This window comes from Chaetura pelagica, unplaced genomic scaffold (assembly GCF_000747805.2).
Source record: "Chaetura pelagica isolate M959 unplaced genomic scaffold, ChaPel_1.0 scaffold117, whole genome shotgun sequence".
NCBI lineage: Eukaryota > Metazoa > Chordata > Aves > Apodiformes > Apodidae > Chaetura > Chaetura pelagica.
The window spans coordinates 8,660,411-8,687,103 of NW_009954185.1; the positions used below are offsets into that span (position 1 = coordinate 8,660,411).

At 44.7% G+C, this 26,693-nt stretch overlaps 3 protein-coding genes across 3 annotated transcripts; 2 read left to right on the forward strand and 1 right to left on the reverse strand.

The window, feature by feature from the left end:
- The first annotated feature begins 3,956 nt into the window (after nt 1-3,956).
- LOC104393527 (lactosylceramide 4-alpha-galactosyltransferase-like) lies at nt 3,957-5,069 on the forward strand. The gene has a single exon (XM_010003030.1). The coding sequence runs from the start codon at nt 4,005-4,007 to the stop codon at nt 5,067-5,069; it is 1,065 nt and encodes a 354-aa protein (XP_010001332.1). The 5' UTR covers nt 3,957-4,004.
- A 4,611-nt stretch (nt 5,070-9,680) lies between these two features.
- LOC104393528 (lactosylceramide 4-alpha-galactosyltransferase-like) lies at nt 9,681-10,781 on the forward strand. The gene has a single exon (XM_010003031.1). The coding sequence runs from the start codon at nt 9,717-9,719 to the stop codon at nt 10,779-10,781; it is 1,065 nt and encodes a 354-aa protein (XP_010001333.1). The 5' UTR covers nt 9,681-9,716.
- Nucleotides 10,782-11,896: 1,115 nt separating this feature from the next.
- On the reverse strand, nt 11,897-21,571 carry LOC104393529 (poly(U)-specific endoribonuclease-A-like). Its single transcript, XM_010003032.1, has 7 exons — nt 21,561-21,571; nt 16,681-16,780; nt 14,720-14,831; nt 13,489-13,610; nt 13,293-13,405; nt 12,575-12,728; nt 11,897-12,154 (listed from the first exon to the last, which is right to left on the reverse strand). The coding sequence occupies exons 1-7, from the start codon at nt 21,569-21,571 to the stop codon at nt 11,897-11,899; spliced, it is 870 nt and encodes a 289-aa protein (XP_010001334.1).
- Between the last annotated feature and the right edge of the window lie 5,122 nt (nt 21,572-26,693).

Below are 26,693 nucleotides of genomic sequence, written 5' to 3' on the forward strand. Positions count from 1 at the left end.
TTAGGCAAAACAGAATCCTTAGTCTGTGGCTGTATTTCTGTTACTTGCTGTTCACCCTCTTTTCCCATTGTAGTCAACAGGCACGTTTCCTAATAGCTACCTCATCCCTTCGCACCTTCTCTCATATATTTTCTGCTTATTTGCAGGTCTGTCTAGCTTTGGAGGTTAAATCTGCTAGTTGCCTAGGCATAGGATGTATTAATTAAATCACAGAAGGAAGACAAAAGCAAGGAACTCCTTATGTACATCCTTTGCTTACGTTCTACTTTGCAAACAATGTTTGCATTTCTGGAATATACACAGCCATGGTTTTCCTGTAAACTTCTGATCCCCTCTGGCTAAGGCAGTTGTGTATACTGGTTACACTAAGGTTTAGGCCTGGAGGTTTGAAACCTTCTGCAGAAGTAATAATTATACTGTTCTAATGTAATTATGTAAGAGCAATTCTAATTGCTTTCCATCCAAACTGAGAATGTAACGTTTCGTTCTCTGACATTGCTAAACACATGTGCTTAATGATTTTCTGCAGTTTATTTCTTGCCATTTATTATCAGTACTTGAACCAGCACTAAGATCTGATGATGTTCTATAACAGTAACACTCAACAGTGTACATCTTGTCCTATTATTCGCCAGGTTTCAGGGACTTCTGGTGATGCTTGTTTTGCTACCAAGGAAAATACCGGTGAAGCACGTTTGCAGTTATGGAGGGCAGGAAACCCGTTCGCTCACTGCAAGGTGCTCTGGTACCCCTTAGAGGCACCAGGAGTAGATTTGAGCATGTGCTGATCCAGCAGCATCAGGTCGTTTGAAGTCCTTCCACGGCAGAGTTACAAGATCTTCCATGTCTATTCCCTCTGCGCCATGTTTTATGCTTTTTGTGCTTGAAACAAGGGAAACCTGTTATCATACAAATGCCATCCTTTACCTTATGCAGTAAGTTGTTTCTCTGCATTTTAGAAGTTTTGTTTGGGCTAGTTCTTTTGTCTGGTTTGTTTTGCTGCTTTGTTTTTTTCTTTTTTTGAAAAAAAAACTTGCATATATCCCGAATTGAATTGGTTAGTTTGGCTTTTGAATTTAGGAAGCAAGATTGTGAAAATGATATGCAGTATTTTACAAATCATGTATTGCCAGAAAATCTGCATTAGCAGGTTTCTTTCTCTGTTGAAGAAATTCTTGTGGCATGTGAGTTTCTAGAAAGTCCTTGTCACATTCTCAGAAGGGCCTCAGCATCTGCCTGTTTCTACATTGGAAGGAGAAGGAACAGCAGCTCTGTGACACTCTCAGCTGAGTAGTCACGGCAGTCACCCAAGCAGTGCGAGCCCTGGGCATTAGCTCTTAGCAAAGGAGCAGGAAAGAGAAGAAGTTTCCTGCCGCAGTAGAAAACAGAATGTGATAAAGGGGTTTCAACTTCCTTCTCTTTCTTTTATTTTTGCTCATTCGTTTCTAACGAGATGGAACACAGCTGCCTGGCCTTTCTATCAGCCAATGCACGAGCTGAAGGCCTGATGTCACATACTCTGTGATCTGCTCATTTCTCGATGTGTTCCGACTCTGCCTTTTGCCGCTTCGTTTCATTTCAGAAAAAGGAAGTACCAGGCCATGGAGGTGCACGCACTCTCAGAGACACTAACCTCATGGAAATCCTCTCTAGCTGAGCTGTGACTTTCGTGGTGACTTAAAGGCAGGGATAGGTGAGTAATCGTTGCATTTACTGGGGAATAGGGCTTGGAGTATCACAGGAAGGCAGTGCTCGAGATTTCCTGTGTTTGTTTAGCGCTAAAACAAGCACTTAAAGAGCCCTCCTACGTGCTACAAAAGCAGAGCTGTATTTCGAACTGCACAGAAGTAGGATTGCAGTGGAAGTTCCTCCTCTTACTAAAAATATGCAGGTAGGCTGGACATTCGCTCGCTGTTAGATTGTAGCCGCAGGTTCCTGCCTTCTCTATTGTCCCCATCAGGCTGTACCTGCTTCCTCTTTCACAGCTTAACAAGCCAAAAATTATTTGCAGGATTCAACTGTCTGTGGTATGAGGAAGGAAGGAAGAAATAGGTATGTGAAACAAAAGGGTATGGTTTTTTTTTTGCTGCCTGTAACACCCAAGACACACCTTGGCATTTCTCTGCAGAAGAAAATGTTCTGAGAATCTGGAGATGATGATTTGAATATTGGTTGCCCCAAGCCCCAGTGCCTAGTGGAGAGTGGTATCTCCAAGTTGTTGCATTTGGAAACTTGCCATTGTGGCTGACAAGTCATTTTCTGGCTACATGGAGAGTTTAGTGTGTGACCCAGTTGCAGTAACCCAGGATGAATGACAAATGGGATTGTTCCAGGGGGGATCTGTCCTGTTCTCTGTCTGTCTGGCCGCCGCGGTTTGATTAAAGCTTCTGTTCTTCCCTGAAGCTGGCTGCTGTGGAGCATGGGGATTTGGAGATGAAACAACAGAACAGAGGGAGCCAGGAGAAGTAATAGAATCACTTAGGATGGAAAAGGCCTTTAAGATCATCAAGCCCAACTCTAAACCTAACACTGCCACGTCCAGCATTGAGCCCTACCCTTAAGTGCTAAACTACACATTTTTAAAATACCTTCAGGGATGGTGACTCAACTACTTCCTTGGGCAGCCTCTTCCAATGCTTGACAACCCTTTCGGTGAATAAAATTTCCCTAAAATCTAATCTAAACCTCCTCTGGTGCAACTTGAGGCTACTTCTTCCTGTGGTAAATGCCACAATCCTCCTCACTGCTTCTTCATGTGCTTTTGCACTTTGACCTTTGGAGCCCGAGTGGTGGGCCCAGGAGATGCTGGTTCTGCTGCCCTTCACTTTGAGGGGAGCCAAGGGCAGAAATGCCAAGGCTGAGAATGTAGCTAAAATGACGTCCCTCTTTGTTCCTGCCTTGTTAATAATCTCTTCCTTTCCATCCCTCCCTTCTGCAGGAGAAAAAGGCAGTGAGGGTAGGGCGGAGGGGTGTTTGCATATCCATCACCAAATGATTGCACTGGCAAAGCTGAGCAGGTCACAGCTAGCATGTCCTGTGCATCGTGGTTGGAGGCAGCTGGGACAGGTAGCACCATCCTCCAGAGGAGGAAGTGAGGGCTTGTCAAGGGAACGGGGTTAGGACGTAACTTTGAAACTCTTTACCTGGGTAGTTCTTATCATCTCCATCTGCCTCCAAAGCTGCTTTGTATCAGTTCCTCTCCCACTATCCACCCATTCTGTTAGGCAGGAAGTGCCATGAAAACTGAGCCAGGCTTTCTGTAGGAGTGTGTGATTTGAAGGGCAGCAACTGCTGATTCAACATCCTGGTAGACTGAGGCCTTTTGATAGGAAATGATGACAGCACTGGGGTTTTAGTTATTGTGCTTGGTTTTGGGGAAGGGCAGGCTGTATTGGAAGAGTAAACCTCATCAGGACAGCAGTTCCCAAAATGTCTGTTGATGGAACTCCAGGAGAGTTCATAAGCAGCACTCCTGTCTCCTCTTCCTAAGGATTTTTGCAAATGGGTCTCATGTCCAGAATGACCTGGAGTTGCAGAAGATGAGAGATAGGGTCTCTAACACTGTTCCTCGAGTTTGTTGTGCACCACCATGAGGGAATGCCATTTGTGTGCCAAGTGCTGTATCATGGACAACAGACATGGTTAATATACGAGGATGGACCTGAGGAAGAGTCTTGGTTTGTGATATACAGAAAGGAGAGACTGGTCCTTGTTGTGTGTTTGAAAGAGAGGGAGGGATCCACAAATAGGCAGCAATATCTGACGTGGGACCTGAAGGCCCTGTGACAATACGGAGAAGCCAGGAGGTTGTTTCAGGAATGACCTGAAACATTAGGTCACGCTGTCTTGAGGTGAAGTCAGGAGAGTTCTGTTGTGCTGTGGCACTGTCCTAAGGCCTTGCTGAGGTCTGCTGTCTTGCCTGTCAATGTCTTTTCTTTCCTGCCCTTCAGATCCTGACGGTTGTCTTGGGAGAGCAGGCTGTGACAGGGTCGAGACTGCCCAGGATGTCCAGCTGCCTGCCAAACGTGGCCACAATGCTGCTGACCCACAGGCCCAGGGCTCTCTTTATCCTCACCATTACGTTTGTGTTCCTTGCCTCTGTCATGTTCTGCTGGAGAACCGGGGAGGATGCTGAGGGTCAGCTCTACCATTTGACTGCACAAAGGAGGTGTGAACAGTTTTTGCCTTTCCTTCCCCGTGCCACTGCTGATGGGCCCCCTTCTTCTCCAGGGGACATCTTTTTTGTGGAGACCTCGGAGCGAACTAACCCGAGTTACCTGTTCACCTGCTCTGTGGAGTCTGCAGCCCGGACGCACCCTGGGACAAGGGTTGTGGTGCTCATGAAAGGCTTGGCAAACGGGAATGCCTCCTTACCCAACCACTGGGGCTTCTCATTGCTGAGCTGCTTCCCCAACGTGGAAATGCGTCACCTGGACTTGCCAGAGCTTTTCTCAGGGACTCCTCTGGCAAAGTGGTACTCGGAGGCTCAGCACCGGTGGGAACCTTATTTCTTGCCTGTCCTGTCTGATGCCTGCAGAATTGCCATCATGTGGAAATTTGGTGGCATCTACCTGGACACAGACTTCATTGTGCTTAAGAACTTAAAGAACCTCAGCAACGTGCTTGGTATTGAGTCTGAGAATGTGCTGAACGGGGCCTTTCTGTCCTTCAAACCCAAACACAAGTTCATAGAGCTTTGCATGCAGGATTTTGTAGATAACTACAAAGGCTGGATTTGGGCCCACCAGGGCCCAGCACTCTTAACACGTGTCTTCAAGAAGTGGTGCTCCATCACTAATATCCAGAACAACATGAGCTGCAAAGGTGTGACTGCTCTTTTCCGAGAAGCCTTTTATCCTATTTACTGGGAGGACTGGAAGAAGTTATTTGAAGCAATCAGCTCCTCAGAGCTTCACAAGCTCCTTATTAACACCTATGCGGTGCATGTATGGAACAAATTGAGCCACGGGACAAGGCTGGAGATCACATCCCAGGCTTTGCTGGCTCAGCTCTATACTCAGTTCTGCCCTGCCACAGCTGCGAAGATGAAGAGCAGTAAAGGCCTGTAATGTGACCTGTGGGCCCTTGGTTGCAGAAACATTCCCCAACGTGAAGGAAATGCAGTGCCTTTCACCTTCTGCAGAGTTGGTTTCTAGCCCATGGAGCAGGTATTCCACATGACAGCTCTGTGATTTTTGCACCATTTCCAATATCTGCCTCAGATTCTACAGGTTTCAAATAAACACCAGACCCAGAGTGTGAACTCTCTTGCTGTCCCTCAGTAGCCCTCGATGCTGCAGAGAAGGGCAAACTTGTTTGTTGGTACCTAGCAGTTGCTCTCTCTTGCTGTTCTCTCAGTTGAATTGTCTCATGCCTGAAATACCTCTTGTGTGGTTTCATCAGCTTCAGGAACCCTTGGCTTGCTCTCTGTAACATCTCTAAATATGTAAAGATATCCCATGTAGTGCTATAAGATACGGTTTAGAGAAGCGTAGGGCCAAATTCCCTGCATGGTATAGATTCTTATGGTTGGTGAAGCTATGGGGAGTACAGGAAAATCGGTGTAAGAAACAGACAACTGTTTAAATCCCTGCATGGCTCAGTGTAAAGGTTTTCTTGTTTTGCAAAGGTAATTTATGTTCTGCTGTTTTTCATCCCACTGCGACGGGCAAACTTTTCTGGTTGTCTTTGGGAAAACAAATAGCACAAAGGAGTCCTTTTCCTGGTGCGAGTAAATTTCTTTGTTGGAGAAATTCTTGTGGCATGTGAATTTCTAACCAGTCCTTGTCACATTCTCAGAAGGGCCTCAGCATCTGCCTGTTTCTACATTGGAATGAGAAGGAAAAGCAAGACCTTCCTTTTGTTGGAGTACTGAACACGCTGACAGGGCTGACATGTCCACATCAGCAAAAGGACCAGTGTCCTGGGGACATCTTCTTTTTTTCACTGGGGCTTTGGCCAATGGATGATGCAGGGTCATGTATCTGACCCTAAGGCAGATTACACAAGTGGCTAATTGACTGCAGGCATTGCTGCCTGTAATGGGCAGACAGCTGCCTCTGGCACAGGCTGTTAAAGTTAGGTGAGATAAAGCCTGGGTGGCTCTAGTTTGAGCAGAGGCATTTGACGAATGATCTCCAGAAATGCCTTCCCACTCCAACCCTTCTGTGATTCTGTGACTAGATGGGGCCTGACCTGAGGCCTGGAGAGCTCCAGCAATGGGAGGGCAGGGAGTTGCTTAAGGTGCTTTCCAAAGAGCTTCCCCAGTGTCTGCATCCTTTTTCTGGGTCTGTCTGTGGTGTTGCAGTGCTGGAAGGACCTGGGGAGGGGAGAGGGGCCTGGGAAGCTACAGAGCAAAACGCCTAACATTTATTGAGGAAACAGAGTAGAACCTGCATCAAGGCCTAAACTTAGTGGCTGCAGGGATAAGGGTGGTGTTTTGTTAATGTGTCAATGGGTAAGGGAATCGTAGAATCATGGCATGTGTGGGGTTGGAAGGGGCCTTTAAAGGTCATCTAGTCCAGCCCCACCCTGCAGTGCACAGGGACCTTTTTGACTAGATCATGTCAACTAAGACCATTGCCCCTTGTCCTATCAGTACACACCCTTGTAAACAGTCCCTTCCCAGCTTTCCTGTAGGAGCTGGAAGGTGGCTCTAAGGTCTTCCTGGAGTCTTCTCCTCTCTAGGCTGGACAAACCCAACTCTCTCAGCCTGTCTTTGTGGGAGAGGTGCTCCTTCCCTCTAATCATTTTTGTGGCCCTTCCCTGGACTTGTTCCAGCAGCTCCAAGTCCCTCTTCTGTTGAGGGCAACACAAGGTTGGCCTCCATTGGGTGCAGGGGTAACTCTTACCCGATTTTGGCAAAGTCATTCCATGACAAATCTGGCATAGAAGGGAGTATTCCCAAATGTATGGGTATATTCATTGGTGAAAAGAGTGTGTGTTGATTCAGGAATGAAGTCTTGGGGTGAGTGGAGGCAGCTCCATGACACTCTCAGCTGAGTAGTCACGGCAGTCACCCAAGCAGTGCGAGCCCTGGGCATTAGCTCTTAGCAAAGGAGCAGGAAAGAGAAGAAGTTTCCTGCCGCAGTAGAAAACAGAATGTGATAAAGGGGTTTCAACTTCCTTCTCTTTCTTTTATTTTTGCTCATTCGTTTCTAACGAGATGGAACACAGCTGCCTGGCCTTTCTATCAGCCAATGCACGAGCTGAAGGCCTGATGTCACATACTCTGTGATCTGCTCATTTCTCGATGTGTTCCGACTCTGCCTTTTGCCGCTTCGTTTCATTTCAGAAAAAGGAAGTACCAGGCCATGGAGGTGCACGCACTCTCAGAGACACTAACCTCATGGAAATCCTCTCTAGCTGAGCTGTGACTTTCGTGGTGACTTAAAGGCAGGGATAGGTGAGTAATCGTTGCATTTACTGGGGAATAGGGCTTGGAGTATCACAGGAAGGCAGTGCTCGAGATTTCCTGTGTTTGTTTAGCGCTAAAACAAGCACTTAAAGAGCCCTCCTACGTGCTACAAAAGCAGAGCTGTATTTCGAACTGCACAGAAGTAGGATTGCAGTGGAAGTTCCTCCTCTTACTAAAAATATGCAGGTAGGCTGGACATTCGCTCGCTGTTAGATTGTAGCCGCAGGTTCCTGCCTTCTCTATTGTCCCCATCAGGCTGTACCTGCTTCCTCTTTCACAGCTTAACAAGCCAAAAATTATTTGCAGGATTCAACTGTCTGTGGTATGAGGAAGGAAGGAAGAAATAGGTATGTGAAACAAAAGGGTATGGTTTTTTTTTTGCTGCCTGTAACACCCAAGACACACCTTGGCATTTCTCTGCAGAAGAAAATGTTCTGAGAATCTGGAGATGATGATTTGAATATTGGTTGCCCCAAGCCCCAGTGCCTAGTGGAGAGTGGTATCTCCAAGTTGTTGCATTTGGAAACTTGCCATTGTGGCTGACAAGTCATTTTCTGGCTACATGGAGAGTTTAGTGTGTGACCCAGTTGCAGTAACCCAGGATGAATGACAAATGGGATTGTTCCAGGGGGGATCTGTCCTGTTCTCTGTCTGTCTGGCCGCCGCGGTTTGATTAAAGCTTCTGTTCTTCCCTGAAGCTGGCTGCTGTGGAGCATGGGGATTTGGAGATGAAACAACAGAACAGAGGGAGCCAGGAGAAGTAATAGAATCACTTAGGATGGAAAAGGCCTTTAAGATCATCAAGCCCAACTCTAAACCTAACACTGCCACGTCCAGCATTGAGCCCTACCCTTAAGTGCTAAACTACACATTTTTAAAATACCTTCAGGGATGGTGACTCAACTACTTCCTTGGGCAGCCTCTTCCAATGCTTGACAACCCTTTCGGTGAATAAAATTTCCCTAAAATCTAATCTAAACCTCCTCTGGTGCAACTTGAGGCTACTTCTTCCTGTGGTAAATGCCACAATCCTCCTCACTGCTTCTTCATGTGCTTTTGCACTTTGACCTTTGGAGCCCGAGTGGTGGGCCCAGGAGATGCTGGTTCTGCTGCCCTTCACTTTGAGGGGAGCCAAGGGCAGAAATGCCAAGGCTGAGAATGTAGCTAAAATGACGTCCCTCTTTGTTCCTGCCTTGTTAATAATCTCTTCCTTTCCATCCCTCCCTTCTGCAGGAGAAAAAGGCAGTGAGGGTAGGGCGGAGGGGTGTTTGCATATCCATCACCAAATGATTGCACTGGCAAAGCTGAGCAGGTCACAGCTAGCATGTCCTGTGCATCGTGGTTGGAGGCAGCTGGGACAGGTAGCACCATCCTCCAGAGGAGGAAGTGAGGGCTTGTCAAGGGAACGGGGTTAGGACGTAACTTTGAAACTCTTTACCTGGGTAGTTCTTATCATCTCCATCTGCCTCCAAAGCTGCTTTGTATCAGTTCCTCTCCCACTATCCACCCATTCTGTTAGGCAGGAAGTGCCATGAAAACTGAGCCAGGCTTTCTGTAGGAGTGTGTGATTTGAAGGGCAGCAACTGCTGATTCAACATCCTGGTAGACTGAGGCCTTTTGATAGGAAATGATGACAGCACTGGGGTTTTAGTTATTGTGCTTGGTTTTGGGGAAGGGCAGGCTGTATTGGAAGAGTAAACCTCATCAGGACAGCAGTTCCCAAAATGTCTGTTGATGGAACTCCAGGAGAGTTCATAAGCAGCACTCCTGTCTCCTCTTCCTAAGGATTTTTGCAAATGGGTCTCATGTCCAGAATGACCTGGAGTTGCAGAAGATGAGAGATAGGGTCTCTAACACTGTTCCTCGAGTTTGTTGTGCACCACCATGAGGGAATGCCATTTGTGTGCCAAGTGCTGTATCATGGACAACAGACATGGTTAATATACGAGGATGGACCTGAGGAAGAGTCTTGGTTTGTGATATACAGAAAGGAGAGACTGGTCCTTGTTGTGTGTTTGAAAGAGAGGGAGGGATCCACAAATAGGCAGCAATATCTGACGTGGGACCTGAAGGCCCTGTGACAATACGGAGAAGCCAGGAGGTTGTTTCAGGAATGACCTGAAACATTAGGTCACGCTGTCTTGAGGTGAAGTCAGGAGAGTTCTGTTGTGCTGTGGCACTGTCCTAAGGCCTTGCTGAGGTCTGCTGTCTTGCCTGTCAATGTCTTTTCTTTCCTGCCCTTCAGATCCTGACGGTTGTCTTGGGAGAGCAGGCTGTGACAGGGTCGAGACTGCCCAGGATGTCCAGCTGCCTGCCAAACGTGGCCACAATGCTGCTGACCCACAGGCCCAGGGCTCTCTTTATCCTCACCATTACGTTTGTGTTCCTTGCCTCTGTCATGTTCTGCTGGAGAACCGGGGAGGATGCTGAGGGTCAGCTCTACCATTTGACTGCACAAAGGAGGTGTGAACAGTTTTTGCCTTTCCTTCCCCGTGCCACTGCTGATGGGCCCCCTTCTTCTCCAGGGGACATCTTTTTTGTGGAGACCTCGGAGCGAACTAACCCGAGTTACCTGTTCACCTGCTCTGTGGAGTCTGCAGCCCGGACGCACCCTGGGACAAGGGTTGTGGTGCTCATGAAAGGCTTGGCAAACGGGAATGCCTCCTTACCCAACCACTGGGGCTTCTCATTGCTGAGCTGCTTCCCCAACGTGGAAATGCGTCACCTGGACTTGCCAGAGCTTTTCTCAGGGACTCCTCTGGCAAAGTGGTACTCGGAGGCTCAGCACCGGTGGGAACCTTATTTCTTGCCTGTCCTGTCTGATGCCTGCAGAATTGCCATCATGTGGAAATTTGGTGGCATCTACCTGGACACAGACTTCATTGTGCTTAAGAACTTAAAGAACCTCACCAACGTGCTTGGTACCCAGTCTGAGAATGTGCTGAACGGGGCCTTTCTGTCCTTTAAACCCAAACACAAGTTCATAGAGCTTTGCATGCAGGATTTTGTAGATAACTACAAAGGCTGGATTTGGGCCCACCAGGGCCCAGCACTCTTAACACGTGTCTTCAAGAAGTGGTGCTCCATCACTAATATCCAGAACAACATGAGCTGCAAAGGTGTGACTGCTCTTTTCCGAGAAGCCTTTTATCCTATTTACTGGGAGGACTGGAAGAAGTTATTTGAAGCAATCAGCTCCTCAGAGCTTCACAAGCTCCTTATTAACACCTATGCGGTGCATGTATGGAACAAATTGAGCCACGGGACAAGGCTGGAGATCACATCCCAGGCTTTGCTGGCCCAGCTCTATACTCAGTTCTGCCCTGCCACAGCTGCGAAGATGAAGAGCAGTAAAGGCCTGTAATGTGACCTGTGGGCCCTTGGTTGCAGAAACATTCCCCAACGTGAAGGAAATGCAGTGCCTTTCACCTTCTGCAGAGTTGGTTTCTAGCCCATGGAGCAGGTATTCCACATGACAGCTCTGTGATTTTTGCACCATTTCCAATATCTGCCTCAGATTCTACAGGTTTCAAATAAACACCACACCCAGAGTGTGAACTCTCTTGTTGTCCCTCAGTAACCCTCAATGCTGCAGAGAAGGGCAAACTTGTTTGTTGGTACCTAGCAGTTGCTCTCTCTTGCTGTTCTCTCAGTTGAATTGTCTCATGCCTGAAATACCTCTTGTGTGGTTTCATCACCTGCAGTGACCAGGACTAGGACCAGTGTCCAGGGGGCATCTTCTTCTTTTCACTGGGGCTCTGGCCAATGGATGATGCAGGGTCATGTATCTGACCCTAAAGCAGGTTACACAAGTGGCTAAATGACTGCAGGGATTGCTGCCTGTAATGGGCAGACAGCTGCCTCTAGCACAGGCTGTTAAAGTTAGGTGAGATAAACCTACTGTGGTTTCCAGCAAACTGGGGCAGAGCCAGTGCAACCTGCTGTTGATCTAATGTCCGTTTTAACATCTGAATATGTTCCCTGTGTGTCTAGGGCACTGCCATTGTAAGAATGCATTTGAAGTGAATGCCTTATGAAATGAGGAAATGAGGATAGGAGAACAAATACATAGTGTGTTTCTGATAAGTCTAAAGTTCCTGTGTGGAAGGTAAAATGTAAACAATGTGGGATTATTGCTCTTTCAGATACGCAGTAGATAACAAATCTGAGAAATATGTGGATCAGTTTTAATATAGCCTTTTCCTAAATTCCATTATCTGCTGAGAAGTATAGTGTTACCATGTACCTGGGAAGGGTGATGTAAGTTTGAGCAAGTCTTTAATAAGAGCAGCAGTTAAGTTTCAGTGTTGGTCAGACACTAAGCCAAGGCACACTATTGCAGACCAAAAGTGAGTTAGTCATGAATTTTTACTCAGAATGGGTTTTATAAAACAACACACCAACATACTCTGCCTTCTGCTCCTGTAAAAAAAACAACAACCAAAAAAACCAGACATCTTAGTTTGATGACTGTAACTACTAGGCCTCACTGCTGGTGCTGAGGAGTACTGGATATGCTGTTCCAATGTGGTGTCCATGGCGGTAAACAACAATCTGTAGCTCATACTCTTCTATCTTCACTGTTTCACGTGTGACTCTTTCTTTAGCCAGCAGGAAAATTACGGTGTAAAGGGCAAATTCAAACTCTGGGCTGACACCAATAAAGGTGCTTCCAATTGGCTTGACCGAGCCCTTCCAGGTGAACTGGATGCTCAAAACTTGGTCATCCTTGTCAGGCTGAAAGCATAAACAAAACAAGAATAATCTCCATCATTGCTGTGATCAGACAGATACAATTTCTGACTAGATTGTTGAGGGCATTGAAATATCCAGTCATCCTTGCTGTGCTAGGGTGCTATGGCCAGAGCACAGTCTGTTTCCTGTCCTCTGGAGCATTCGTGATCATTCACCTCAATTAAGCTTTAGCAGTGTTGTGATTCTTTAAACACCAGCACTACTTTTTAAAATAGTTTTTGCAAAAATAAAAGGAGCTGGATGTGATGGCATGCTAGCATTTCTTCTGTTTATGTACACCTGGACAAATTAGGTTCAAAGCAGTTGAGCCTATAATTGCATCATTGTACCTTGATTCATCACCACAGCTTTTATCTCTGGATCCATTTGTTTTATTTGCAAAGGCACCTTGCTTGTTCTTACCCTGGTTTTGTTCTTCCGAGCGACATATCCCTTGTAGTCAATTTGGTTTTGCTTTTCCTGAAGGTAAAATTGCACCCAGTTGTGCAAACCTAAGATCTGTTTACCACGCCTTGTTTCTCCCACAAAAACATGTTCAAAACCACAAGAATCAGGCCTGTAATAAACCAAAGAATAATACATAGGTCTTTTATGTGTTTAAGGAGTTCTAACTGTCAGAGGTAAAAGGCAAGAAAATGCACAAGCTTGCTTTGCATTTGTAAACAGTTTTTAAATTTGTTTGGACTTGTAGTGTTTCCTTTTGTACTTTGCACAAAACCTGCAGTAAAATCTAGCCACAAAGTCTAAACTTGTATTTGACAACAAAGATTGCTAGTAAATGCCACAGATGCATCACTGCTGCTTGTCTAGATTTTAGCAAGGCTTCTGACACTGTCTCCCATAAACAGCCTCACAGACAAACCGATGAAGCACAAATTAGAAAAGTGGATAAATGTCTGTGGTTGCAGGCCTGAGATTAGTGAGACAAAGTGTGCTGGGGCAATGCACTTAGTATCAGTAAATCTTTAAACACAATCTCTGTGGCCAAATACACGGACACCAGATTTAGGCCATATTCTGAGGATGTCTTGCAGTTCCGTGGCCTAACAGCACTCAGGCTTTTATTTACCTAAATCAGAACAGTGTAGAGATTATGAGGGATCATATTCATCAAACATACCTGTCTCCTTCTTTCCTGGCATACAGCTGGAACCAGATGTCATAGAGCTGATTTTTGAAATCAGCAAGGTTTGTCTTTGCTAGGTTTTTTTTAAGCAGATATTCATGAGCCAGCTGAAAGATAGAAAACCAAGATATATGCACAATTCACTTTTTAATTCAGTGTTTTCAGCGACTTTAAAAGATACGTTACTCACTTTCATGACTTCTGTTCCTAGGATAGCATCAAGAAAAGAGTTGTTTTCAGCTATTTCTTCTGGAGTCACTACTTCTTCTATACCAGTTGATGTCTCATAGTTGTCCAGTAAGGAAATAAAGGCTGCAGAAAAAGAGGAACTTCCAGTATGCTCATCTTGATGAACAGGCTATATGCCTAATCCATACCTGTCATCATTAGAGACAGCCATCATAGAAAGATGCCATACAATATACCTTGACAACCCTTAGAGAAAGTCAGTCCTCTACATGTCAAATTTTATTCTTAGGTACATTGGTGGGTGCAGGTCTAGGGGTGACTCAGGGCCAGACCACCACTGTACTTCTTTTTAAGGTCAACAGCTCGCTACTGAGCTTCCTTAGGGAATCAAGTGCTAAAGCAATAATGATCTTCTACCAAAACAAAGCATCACTAAAATTACAGACACAGGCTGATGATCTTCAGCTATGCTGGCAGAAGGCTTTGTGGGCATTGTTTCTTTTGCAGCCCTTTTGCCACCTGCTCCCCACTGTTACTTCATCTGCTCATGCTCTGACAGTCAGTGGATGCCAGGGCCTGATTCAGCACACAAAGCTGATAGAAAAATACTTGATGTTAAAAACCGAAGTAATTTCCTGCCAGGTTAGTGAGCTGAAGGGACTCTGCATAGGGTTCAGTGATCACCAGAGCTGCCCTCATCAGATAAAGGATTGTGTGGCTCAGAGCAGAGTGGAAAGAACAGAGAAAAATGGTGCTCCCCATTATGCTGACTGTTTGGTCAGCTTTGTTTAACTCTGTCTGGGGAAAAGAAATATCAGGGAAGGAAACATACGTTCATAGACATTTGAAGTATTGGCCCCAAAAGAAATACAAGAAGTAGTGATGGACCTAGTGCTATCTGAAAGGGCTAGAAGCTGTGAGCAAAGGAGGAAAGATGATTGGCATCTTTTTCAATACATGGAATAATATCAAAGCAGTTACAAGAGTCTCACTCATTTCATTTAGCAGTGGAAGAACCGCAGATAAATATTTTGGCTAAGGCACAAAAGGATGTTCTTTTTGAGGCTGAGGGTACAGGTAACCTTCATGCAGATGTTGTAGAAACTGCCTTCCAATGACATGCGGCCTGATGATCCCCATCACCACACAAATCGTGTGATTTTAGGCAAACACAGAAATCAACACAGATTCTTTGTGTCATTTCCACCATATAACAAAAGAACGGGTCTCACTTGCAAAAGTTTTTATGCTTTTAAGGCGTTCTTCATTCACATTATGAAAGAGATGTCTGGGTGCGCTGTCTTGAACGGCACTGGCACCTTGCTGTGTGGCACCAGCTTTTCCCTAGAAGAAACAGCAGAGGAAAACATGAAAGAAGTAAGATGTCCTTAGAGGAAACAGTGCTTGGCTTTACAATATTCAAAATAAACCACGTAATGCTATTCTTTGTTAGGAATGGTCTTCCACGAAACACCACAAGGCATTACAGAAGAACTGCCAGCATGAAGACAAAAGACATAATCTCTGACACTGTAAGAGCATGAAATTTCTCTCTCTCCTTTTCAGAGATGGTTGTGATAGCTCTGTTTTGATCAGTAACCAGTTGTGCTACTCCGCTATATACATCACAAATGAAAGAGAAGTAATGCAGAGACAAGACTCGCTCCCACTACAAATAAGTATAAAGATTTGTGCACCTTCTCTTTTCACTTGCAACCCGCAGACATACATAGATGCATGTAGTTTATGAGACCATGCAGTGCAGCAGAGGGGTTGTTTCTCTCCTGAGTCCCTGTTCCCCAAGCTAGCAAGTGTGAGTCTCTTCCATGATAACACTTAACCAATGCAGCTCCTGTGTAGGCTCCCTGAGGCTCAGCCTTTGTTTTCTCTTTCTGATTTCATGACTGCTAGCAACAGTGATTGTCCCAGTGCCAGAGAGATGTTGAGATAGTTCTGTGCAGCTTCACCAGCTTTGGACTTGTTCTTCCTGGTGCTCTGAAGTTGTCAAAGACTTTTGGCTGGCCGTGTTTAAAGGCGTTTTAATCAGTGTTACTAATAAGCACATCTAAAATGGAAAGGAGGCTTTCCTGCCAATTTTCAAGTTTCTGTTCCAAAAAGGCATTCTCAAGGAAATAAGAGAAAAGATGAGTAGCAGTTTGTTAACATGGGCAAGGAGTAACTAGAGTCTTTTTCTGAGAAATGGAGAAACCATATGGGAGAAGTTTTCCCCGTACACATTTTGTCCTGAGGTAACAGGTAGATATCCTATAATATGAAGCAACATTGAAATAAAGTGTTTGAGCATTTGTGTGAGTACAAAATTAGATCCTGAATATTCAGTGGCCTGCTGCAATTTGTGGCTCAAACACAGGGTCATGTTTGCACTACACTGAGCTAGCAAGGAATGACATGGTTGCTTATCAAATCTGATACCCACTCCTCCCTCACAGTTCCCTGGGAGTCATAGCAACAACCCTGTAACACTCCTTTCCCACATCTCCGTGCTACTCCACAGTTTCCAGAAGACTTCCTCTTATTCTCCCAAGAATTACTATCTGCCCTTCTCTCTCACCTCAAGTCACTCAGACCATACACACAATCATACACTCACAGAAACATCCATTGTGGAGGGGATGTTAGGACACCTCTAGTCCAGCTCAAAGTATGGTCAATGCTGAATTCAGACCATATTGCTCATATTGTTTGGTCTTGAAAACCTCCAGAGATGGAGATTTCACAGCTTCTCTAGATATCCTGTTCTGGTCGCATTTTTCCTTGGTGAATTTAATGATGGTCCTTCCTTAGCCTGTTCCTCTAGCCTGCCTAGGTCCAGCTGAAGAGAAGCCCTGCACTTGAGCATGCCAACTTCAACACCATGGTTTGCTGCCATATGCAAAACTGGAAAGGTTGCACTCCATCTCCTCCTTCAGGCCACAGATAAAGATACTAAATATGACAGGACCCAAGACAGACATCTGCAAGATTCCACTTGTAACCAGTCTCCAGGTAGTCTGGACTATTCACATGTTATCTTTACTGTTCCCTTTCCCAAGTGGTTTTTCATCATTAGAAAGTCTTGCCTATGTCACTAGTGGAAATGACAAAGCACTCTTAGCAAAAGGCAGTTTTGCAGAAGCCTCTTCCTACAGTACCACACTACCCTTAATCCTCATGTGACCTGGCAGCTGGTTACCTGCAAATCAATTGTGTAGTCTTTCCCAGGAATAAGGCGGTTAACATCCATATCCCACATCTCATTGAAAAGTTGAGAAAGTTCATGATTTAAGTCCTTCCTGTCAAGAAATCCAGAGGAACACACATTAAAAAAGACACATGCTGTTATTTCTGCAAGTCACTTCTAGGGTCTTACCTGTCACTCTGTGTTCTGAATGCTCACTTGTCATCAGGAAAGCTTTCTCTTCCCCCCCATACCTCCTGCCCATGCTGCTCTAAAAATCACAGACCTTGTGGTTCATGTTCATACCTAAAGCTTGCAGGTAACCTTTAAGGAAACTTAAGCCTTCCCTAAGGTTATTTTAGAGTATATTTTAACAAAGTTCTTGTTAATAAGCCTTCCTGTGGCTTTCCATGCACTGAAATAAAAATTAAGATGGTGGTGTTTCATTCAGGAGGACTCCATGTACAAACCAGAGGCAAGCAGGAGATTGTTATCAGCATGCAGCAACACTACACAACAAAACAGGACACAAAGAATTATCTCTATGACGCTTTTCTGGCAGCAATCCTACATACAACTCTTCCTAGCTTTCTTTCTGCAAGATTCCACACTAGAGTTGCTTTCCTTCACTCATATGGTTATCCTAGCATAAAGTTAGCATGATAAAGGATGCATAAGACTGTAAATACAGGGTCTGCACACAATAAAATTATCTCATGCACTGGTCTCTGATGGACCTAGAAACCTACCCAGGCTGGACCTTTCCTCATTTAAATGGAATTTTGTCCTGCATAATAGTGAGTAGTTTTTAGAAGTCTATCAATGCATCTATCAACAAGATTTAGGAAGGGTTGTTACTGTGATGAACCACCCAAAGGTTGCTCCAGTTTCAAGGGCATTATGTACACACTAAGGCATAAGATCATGACAAAGACTGGAGAAGGAAGAAAAGTGGATTAACCTTTAAATAACTGGCAGTTGAATTAATCAGTTAGAAACCAGCACATACATTGAAGCACAGAGAAGAACTGCTTGATAAGTTTTAATTTCTCCTCCAAAGCAGATACTCTCAAGAAAAGCAAAAAAAAGTGAATAAATTGTCAACAATGGGCATTTCTTTCAAACAGCCATTTGAGCAACTTGCCATGATTTTAACAACTAGTTCTCCTAGACTGAATCAAGGCATCTTCAAGCCCAACTCTGAACCTCTGAACTCATTACTGTTATGTCTTCTAATTCTGGCCAGCATGGATATACTTGCTGCATCCTCCAGCCAGGGGCAAATTCCATGCTCTCTATCAGAAAGAGCAAACAAATATTGAGGTAAGATCACACAGTCTTCTGACTTGGCAGCCTTGATGTGAGGCAGCTTGAGAGCCCAAATGAGCAAAATGTGAGCCAGCTGGGCACCTGTGAAACACAGCATTAACCAAACTCTGACTTCAAATAGACTAGTGAGTCTTAAGCCTTTTGTGTGAGCTTATCTGTAGTTTTAGGGAAGGAATACAGGGATCCTTGAAGAGGAAAGAAGCCTGAGACTAAGGATGCCTTCTGTAACCAGTGCTACTTCGGAGTCAGCAGAGATAGGAGAAGAGACAGAACTCAGTCAAAAGTTCCTGTGAGGAAGACTCAAGAATGAAGGACCCCCAGGAGAGCCTAATGGACTTAACACTAATGGTAATGGGCAGACACTTATGTAAATGATTTCTTGGGAAGCTAATGAATATGTAAACTGTTTATTAGAAATATTACACATAATTAAGTATCAGCTGTATATATATCTCTCACCTTACACTGTAAGGTGCACATTTTTGGAGGAGCTATTCCCTGTGCATCCGGCGCCGTGAATAAAAAACACTGACTTAACAGTACTTAGACTGTTGGATGAACTTTCTTTGTTTCACCTGGGAGGGTAGGAATAGAAGCCATAGCAGAAAAGAGGACATTAATTAAATGGTGGGAAATTAGAAGCTGTACAGAAAGATTTTACATGCTTTCTGTCCTGGGCTGTACTTGATGGCTGGCTCAGAAACTGCTGGTCTAAGCTCCATATTGAAGGAAACAGAAAGTAGCAAACTGTGCTGGGAGAACTGGTAGCTTATTTTCACATGAATGAACAATTCTTTATTCTCTAGAATTGCCTGTGTAACTTTGGGATCCTGAAAAACATAAGCAAACTGTGCTTAACTCCTTGAGAGTTTGTTGTCCAAAGGAATTCTGAGTTAAGAGCAAAAAGCAGCCAGTTTACATTAATGCACTGGAGGATAAGCTGCAGCAGCTGAGAAGCATAAAGAACAGAGGATATTCATATTATACTCAGCATTATTTAGAGTGGGAAAAGCAGCCTCCTCCGGAAGGGCAGGGCAGACAACCAAACTCCTTAGGCTGCCACACCGCAGTCAGCCTGCAGCTGGGAACCTGAGCCATCAGCTACCTCAGCTGGAGGCACTGGCAGTCTCCTTTTTGCTCGGGCTCTGTGATACTTTGAGATCATTATTGATGGGAAATCTACAAGATCACTTGAATTTTCAACTGGGCTTGATTGGGTGTCAAAGAACAATTCTTTCTCAAAGAAGCTTATAAATCAACGCTAAACAAAAATGTTCATCTCACCTGCTCAGCTGAAGTCCCAAGAACAGGATCAACAAATTCACAGTAGTTGTTTTTTGAACTTAAAGCACCATCTACATATATGTTACCATGGACTGACCTCATTTTATTGGATCACTTTTCTCTTGGGTCTGGACCCTCCTGCTGTCTTCTGCTCTGCATCAGCCTATCCCAGCTGTTTGAGTACTGCTACATTATGTTAAATACAGTCTTTACTTTGGAAGAAAAAGTGGTGGATAGAAGTCTGCTGTCTGGTGAACATCCAAGGTATGTGAAGTATTACAGGGGATGCCAGAGTTGTTTTTAAAAATCTTGTATTCCATATATGTGGTATTTTATATACATATATTTTAGTAGGTAAGTGTTTTGATAAAAGTCACCTATACAGGAAATCAGTAATTTCTTCAATACTACTGCTTGTTCTTTTCTGCTTTTGGACCATTTGTCTTGTGTTTATAAAGAACTGTAGGCTTCTGTTTCTTTGTCTAGAACTGTTACTGAGTGTTGCATAAGCTCATCCTCGCCATGAGGCAAGCTCCAAGTGTCTACTCAGAAGAGGGTGCCTACAGATTTCAATGTGCATATCTATTTAATAAACATACTAGTATTAAATGAACTCCTGCAGTCAGGAAATGTGTCCCAAAACTCTGAAGTCACTTAATTTTATAAACTAAAAGTTTTTTATCTCTTTTTTCTCTGCTGGGTGCTACCACAATGTCGTCGTGGACTTTTTCTCTCCTTTTTATTGCCCCTTTAGTTTCCAAACAGAGCAGAGCACCTGTGCAGGTTGTAACTGAAGGTTTGGATAAAGGAAAATATATCCCTGCCAAAGCAAAGAACTTGTTCAGCAACTTAGACAGTCATCTTGTAAAAACTCCTTCTGGACAGTATTTATTTAGAAAAGGCCCATAAACCTAGCTTACACATGTGAGGTGAGACAACTTCAAAGAGAAGAAGCCCAGCACCCTCATGCAAATCCATGACAGTAGTCAGGTAAAGTTTTCCTGCCAAAGAGCATTGTGTGCTCTCTGTTTTTTAATATGGCTGCATGTGTGACTCAAACCAGAGATTTTTATCATTAATTCTTAATCCCCTCCCTATGGTGAAATCTTTCAGTTGTTAGATTTGTGCTTTCACATAGAATAAATTATTTCTGTGCAGGAAGTCTGGCCAATTGGATTTTGTCCAGTTGGACTTCTGCTTGGATGTGCTTACGTGCACAAAGCACTACCCCAATAAGAAGAAGACTTAGTCTGCACTTGTAAGAGCTGAGGAAGTTTTTTGGGGAGGCTCTTTGCAATAGTAACTCTAATGCATCAGCAGTGCAGCTAGAGCAAAAGAACCTAACTTCTCCATTTCATTGTAACTTCCAAGTGAAAGATTCACATGGTGTGCCTGTTTTTCTGGGTTATTTTATTCTATGAAACCTTCATTCTATCCAAAACAATGCCCCAAGAAGAAGACTTTTATTGCCATAAATCAGAATTACTCAAGACGTGAAGAGAATTAAAGGGTAGGTGGTGAATCATGTGAGCAAGTAACAGTGTCAAAGCAAGAAAAACACGTATTGCAAATGGGTGAGAAGGAGCCCTGCAAAGGTTTGATTGAAATCTTCTCTGAAGTAAATTTATCTTCAGAGATCCTTTGAACAACATCATTTTTAAAAAAAAATCCTTTAATATTGACACAGAGAAGAAAAGCATTTGGAAAGCTGGATGAGCAGCACTTTACAAGGAATTTCCAATAATTTTTAAAAATTAGTTCAAATGTTGGGAAATATATGCATCAGCTTATATGGTTAATAGAAGATACAAACAATTATCTTGATTTTCCTCTTATGCCAGTGTGTATACCTTTTATTTGAGTCCAGTGATGTTTTCTTAGTTTAAAGTTGGTATTTGAAATACCAAAGGATAAATAAGACAGGTTTTGTAGATGGAATGGAAAATGTATTGTCAAGGAACAAACAAAAGTGGGCAGTTACTTGGTAAATACACTATTGAGGTCCTGGGCATCCCAGTAATGTTGGAAGAACCAATTCTAGGTTATCACCTATGTTTCAGCAAAAACAGATCTTGGCATCACCTTATTTTAGCTAAAACAGCTTATGATTCAGTTGTCTCACCAACGGTTTACACTGAGGTTAGATAGGAAAACAGAATAGAAAGAGGAAGCAGGGTTATTGTGCAGTGCTGCATTTCACAGAACTCCCTTTTACCTGTCTCCCAGACAAATACATCCCATCACCACTGCCCTTAGAGAAGAATGACCATGATTTCTCTTACCCATTAGCCATGCCAGGAAGAAGTCCTTCTCCTAGCAAATATACGGAGCAGGGAAAATGGAACGTGGAGCTCAGAAATCCTTCTGGTAGTCCAAGGCATGGAGCTGTCTTCCTCTTATATGCCACTTGCCCGCTGGGGACTGTCACTCACACTGACAGGCAGGGCAGGAAGGCAAGGCAGAGACAGAGGTAGGAGGTGCTAAGCGTCACAAGACAACGTGGAGTGTCCAGACAGTACCACGTCCCACGCCTCCCTCAGCACAGGCATGCTCAAACAAGGAAGTCAGGGCCACCTCTACCAGGTTCCTGCTTCCCCTGATGGCCTCGGGCCATCAGTAGGCCTGGGAACACAGAGCCACAAGGCCACCGCTGCCATCTCCCACTTGCTTTCTCAGATACTAACTTGAGATCCTTGTATCAACTGCTGACATGAGTCATGGCATCGCTTCTGGAGTTTTGCCAGATTCTTTGTTAAAAGGTTTTAGATCTCTGCATGAATTTTGGGCTCAGAAATCAGCTCTTCAAGTCTGAAAGTCTCTCTTTGCCCCCTCCCTGGAGGTGTTCAAGGGCAGGTTGGATGGGGCTTTGACCAACCTGGTCTAGTGGGAGATGTCCCTGCCCATGCAGGGGGGTTGGAACTAGATGATCTTTAAGCTCCCTTCCAACCCAAACCATATAATTACATGATATATGATATGTACACTGACTGAGATGGATGGGCTATTCTAGTCTTGCTGTTCTACATACAGTTATTACTTGAAAATAGATGGAAAGATTATGATAAAACAAGGATTAAAAAATATATAGAGATGGGGAAGAAAAATTAAGAACGTGTGCTTGTCCATTGTCACAGATGAAATATTTGACATGGTTATGATTTAGCAGCAATTGAACATTTATTAATGGGGTGAGGTGGATCTAAAGGTTGAATTTTAGCAGCACTTAATCATTAACCGATTAAAGTTTAAGAAGGTGATTATGTAGAATATGTCATAATTAAAACAACAATCTAATTACAGATTTGAGAATGACAAGATTCACACTAATTTACTACACGACATCCTAAATAAAAAAAAAACAAACGTATGTATAAACACAAAACATGCAAACCCACACAAAGATATCTGGATCCAGTGAAATGTAGACACCCATTCTTGTGAAGGCAAATATGTATATTCAAACACATAGATAGTTGGAGAGGTGGATGGAAGAGGCTAGCCTGTAGTTAAAATTTCCTTCTTCTCAAGCTTGAAGTAAGTAGCCACAATGCATCTGCATTCCCCAGTAGGCAATAATTTAACTTCAAGAAGTCTGACTTTGCCTTGGCCCTTCGTTAGCTTTGTTGACAGTCTTTAAACCTCAAGGAGTCTATACCTGAAAGGTCCCAACTCAGAGGACATGCTGGTCACAGCCCGCTGTGATCCAGCAGGTCCCAAAGGGTCTTGCTTAGGACTTCTATTTATAGAGTCCAAGATAATTAAATTTGGTCAGAACTTTTCCATTTTGTTTTGGCCACAACTTCTGTTAGGTGATTTTGGTATCTTCCAGAGTAGGCTTGTGATCCAAGCAGGAAGGGGTCTCAGGTATATTTAGCAGGCAATTGGAGTTCAGGTAGAGTTAGGGATTGCCTTAGCATCCCAACTCACTGTATTTGTACCAGCACAGGAAGGTACCAGATTGTCCCAGTCCACCTTAACTTGCAATTAAAGCAAGAACAATGTTGGGTCTGCTGCCATTGTAACTAAAGGAAGAACAATGTTGGTGTTGGCACCACAGTGCAGTCTGGGCAGGGGGGAGGAACTGCACCAACACATCTATTTGCAGATTAAATTGCTGGTTGCAACTTTGTGAGTATTAGGAAGTGTAATAAGGAAGAAATGTTTTTAAAAGACAGCACTTTTTAATGTTTTTAAAAGACAGGATACCTGTTACAATTGCAGAGGGGACAAGACATGCTGCTAGTTCACTTCAAAGTGAAGCTGCTTTCTGACACTGGTAGGGAAAACAAATGTATCTCAAAACTGAATATCCTCAATTTTAACAGGTTGTGTTTTTTTTCTTTGCTATTTTTGTTGCTATTTATTGCAGCTCTGGGTAAGTAAGATAAATGACAAAAATACAGTGCCTGTGTTTATCAGCTGAACGCAGGCAGTCTTTTCCGAGGCTTTCATTTAAAATACAAAAGCCAGTGGGCATATTCTATCCCTAACAGAGGTGCAACTCTTTAGTCACATTAGCACAAAAACCCCCCGATGAAAGCCCAAGCATTGTTATCACTGGAGTCAGTGGATTTAAGTTGATCTCTGATAAAATTACAGGTCAGATCAGTAGCACCACTCCTGTTTTCATAACCAAACCTGTACTTAACTCTGTTGTAAAACTTCCGTGCTATGATTTAGCTGTTGAGCTAAGAAAAACTTAAGGATCCCAGAGAGTGTAAAAAGGTGCATTTGCCAACAGAAATGAAGCACTGATCAAGGACAAATGAGATCAGTGCAGAATCTGGGTCATTCCCAGGTCTAACACAGGCAATAAGGAAACCCAAGTCTCCAGAGAGTGGCCTTGCTAACACTGTGGTTTTCTCTACTGAAGGGATCAGGCAATGCTCTGTCAAACCCATTGCACAGGGCAGGTCATGTGTGCTGCACAGGGGCTGAGGCCAGGCTGCCCCCACTCTCTGCTTCTCTTTTCTGGCACAAGGGAACTGGCAAAGCATTTGGTGCCATCTCACCCACACAAAAATGGCATTTCCAAAGAAATGTGGCAACAGGCTTGCCTAAGAGGCTCTGCCTAACAAAGCTGCCACCTCAAGCATCAGATGCTGGCCTAAGCATGAATTCTCAAGCTGGAGCCTCACCTGACAGGTGTTTCCCACCAACCTCCATGGACCCTGTGCCCAGCCTGCAGCTTAGCTATCTCTCCAGTTTCCTAAGCCTCAGCCTCTCAAGTCTTCTCTCTAGCCAATGGTGTTATAATCCCTCCACTTACTCAGGAGTTTCTGGTAGAACAACTGTCCTCAAAGAGAAAAGAATTACACATCCAGGCAGGCTTTTTGTTATAGAAATGCCAAGTATAAATAACTCTATTCCTGCAGCTAAATGTCTTCACCTAGACTGTGCAGTGACGTGACCTGCTTACCTTTAGGCTGGTCTGTTAACCTGCCTGTATTTACCAATGCTAATTCCTGGGTTTAACAGGTAAACCACAGCCAGTTTAAAAATGCTCTCACAGCCACATGGGCAGCCTGCAGTCAGCAAAACCAGAAGCTGGGAGAAGTGCTTGGGGACATAGGTGGTTCAGTGCCCCTGCATGAGCTGAGGGGCTAAGGGAGGAAATTTGAAGCAAAAACCAAATTAGAGCTGAAGAGTGTATGTGGAATTTCAGTGTCAAAGAAAATTGCCTATGCCAAGCTTGTCTGACTTGAAGGACCTCTTATCCTACAAGACCATTTTTTTGAAACAGCACACGGACCCTGACTGATGTGTATGTTTTTAATTTTAATATTAGGACTGTGAAGCATATGCATTCCTTGAGTTTGTAAGGAGAAGCTGTGTCTAGGAGGCGAGTTTACTGCAAGTTAAGACATATTAATTAAAGGGCTTTGAAGTGTTTCATGTTTAGCCCAGACACGAAGATGCATTTGCTTATTAGTCATTAATCTGTGCACATCTGTGTAAACCAAAATTTTAGGCCAACTGGCTAGAACATCCTTTCCTGTTGCACAGCTCAGTTCTTGTGCTTTTCAGATAAACATCACTTACTCTGCCTTGTGTGCAGGTGTTGTCTCTAAAGCAGTACAGATGGGGGGAGTTAAGTCTTGAGAAGGTTTTTTGTTATAGTAAGGTTATAGTGGTGCTGACATATGGAGGTTCCTCTTATCTCAAAAAGATATGCTGGCTAGAAAGGGAAGGTTCTGAAATGTTATACCCCTTTCTTCCCCTCCTTCATTATTTATGGCTTTAGTACGGGGCAAAAAGGATGTTACCTATTTGTTATGATCACAGAATGGTCATGGTTGGAAGGGACCTCTGAAGATCACCTAGTCCAATCACCCCTGCCTAGGGCAGGATCACCTACTGTGGATTATGCAGGAACATGTCCGGATAGGTGTTGAATGTCTCCAGACTGCACAACCTCTCTGGGCAGCCTGTTCCAGTGCTCTGTTACTCTCACAGTGAAGTTTTTCCTTATGTTTAGCTTGAACCTGCTGTGCTCCAGCTTGTGCCCATTGCTCCCTGTCCTGTCACAGGACACCACCGGGCAGAGTCTGATCCCACCCTCCTGACACCCATCCTTTAGGCAGCTGTAAGCACTGATGAGATGGCCGCTCGAGTCTCCTCCAGGCCGAACAGACCCAGCTCTCTCAGCCTTTCCTCATGGGGCAGATGCTCCTGTCCCCTCAGCATCTCAGTGGCTCTGCGCTGGACTCTGTCCAGCAGCTCCTTGTCCTCTGTGAACCAGGGAGCCCGGGACTGGACGCAGCGCCCCAGATGTGGCCTCACCAGGGCAGAGCAGAGGCGGAGATGAGAATCGAGTAAAAACCAGGCCGGTGGGAGCTGGGGGGGTGTTACACGAAGCCAACTTGCCTTCCCGAAACCTGGGGGCTGCTTGCACATGCGGGACGGTGTGAAGTCACCTCTGATGATCACCTGTCACTCGCACCCGTGACTGGTTAACTGGTGCTTCGCCTTCCTTCGAAGTGACAGCGCTTAAAGCCGTCACCACGCGGGCTGGAAGGGCGGAAGGGGCTCTTTGCTACCCGGGGCCCACCGAGGCTGCGGGCACGACCCGCAGCGCGCTCCTGGCACGGTGAGGGGCTGGTTAGTGCCTTCACACCTCAGCCTGGCCGGTGGTGCCCGCCCGGCACTCAGGGCCGTGCCCGTGGCATGTCGGCCTCCCTGCCCTGCAGGCCCGTCTTGCCAGCACGGCTCGCTGGGGTGTGTTTTTCTCCAGCTCTCACTGTCTTCATAGAATCATAGAATCTTAGGGGTTGGAAGGGACCTCGAAAGATCCCCCAGTCCAACCCCCCTGCCAGAGCAGGGTCACCTAGAGCACATCACATAGGAACGTGTCCAGGTGCGTTTTGAATGTCTCCAGTGAAGGAGACTCCACAGCCTCTCTGGGCAGCCTGTCC

Excerpts from the sequence above, each read along its gene's own strand:
- LOC104393527 (XM_010003030.1), top strand. The coding sequence starts at position 4,005 with ATGTCCAGCTGCCTGCCAAACGTGGCCACAATGCTGCTGACCCACAGG.
- LOC104393528 (XM_010003031.1), top strand. The coding sequence starts at position 9,717 with ATGTCCAGCTGCCTGCCAAACGTGGCCACAATGCTGCTGACCCACAGG.
- LOC104393529 (XM_010003032.1), bottom strand. Across the intron at positions 13,611-14,719 it reads AAGCATAAAAACTTTTGCAA|CCTTTATTTCCTTACTGGAC; the intron begins GTGAGACCCGTT and ends CTTTTTCTGCAG. Across the intron at positions 12,155-12,574 it reads CTCGGAAGAACAAAACCAGG|CCTGACAAGGATGACCAAGT; the intron begins GTAAGAACAAGC and ends TTATGCTTTCAG.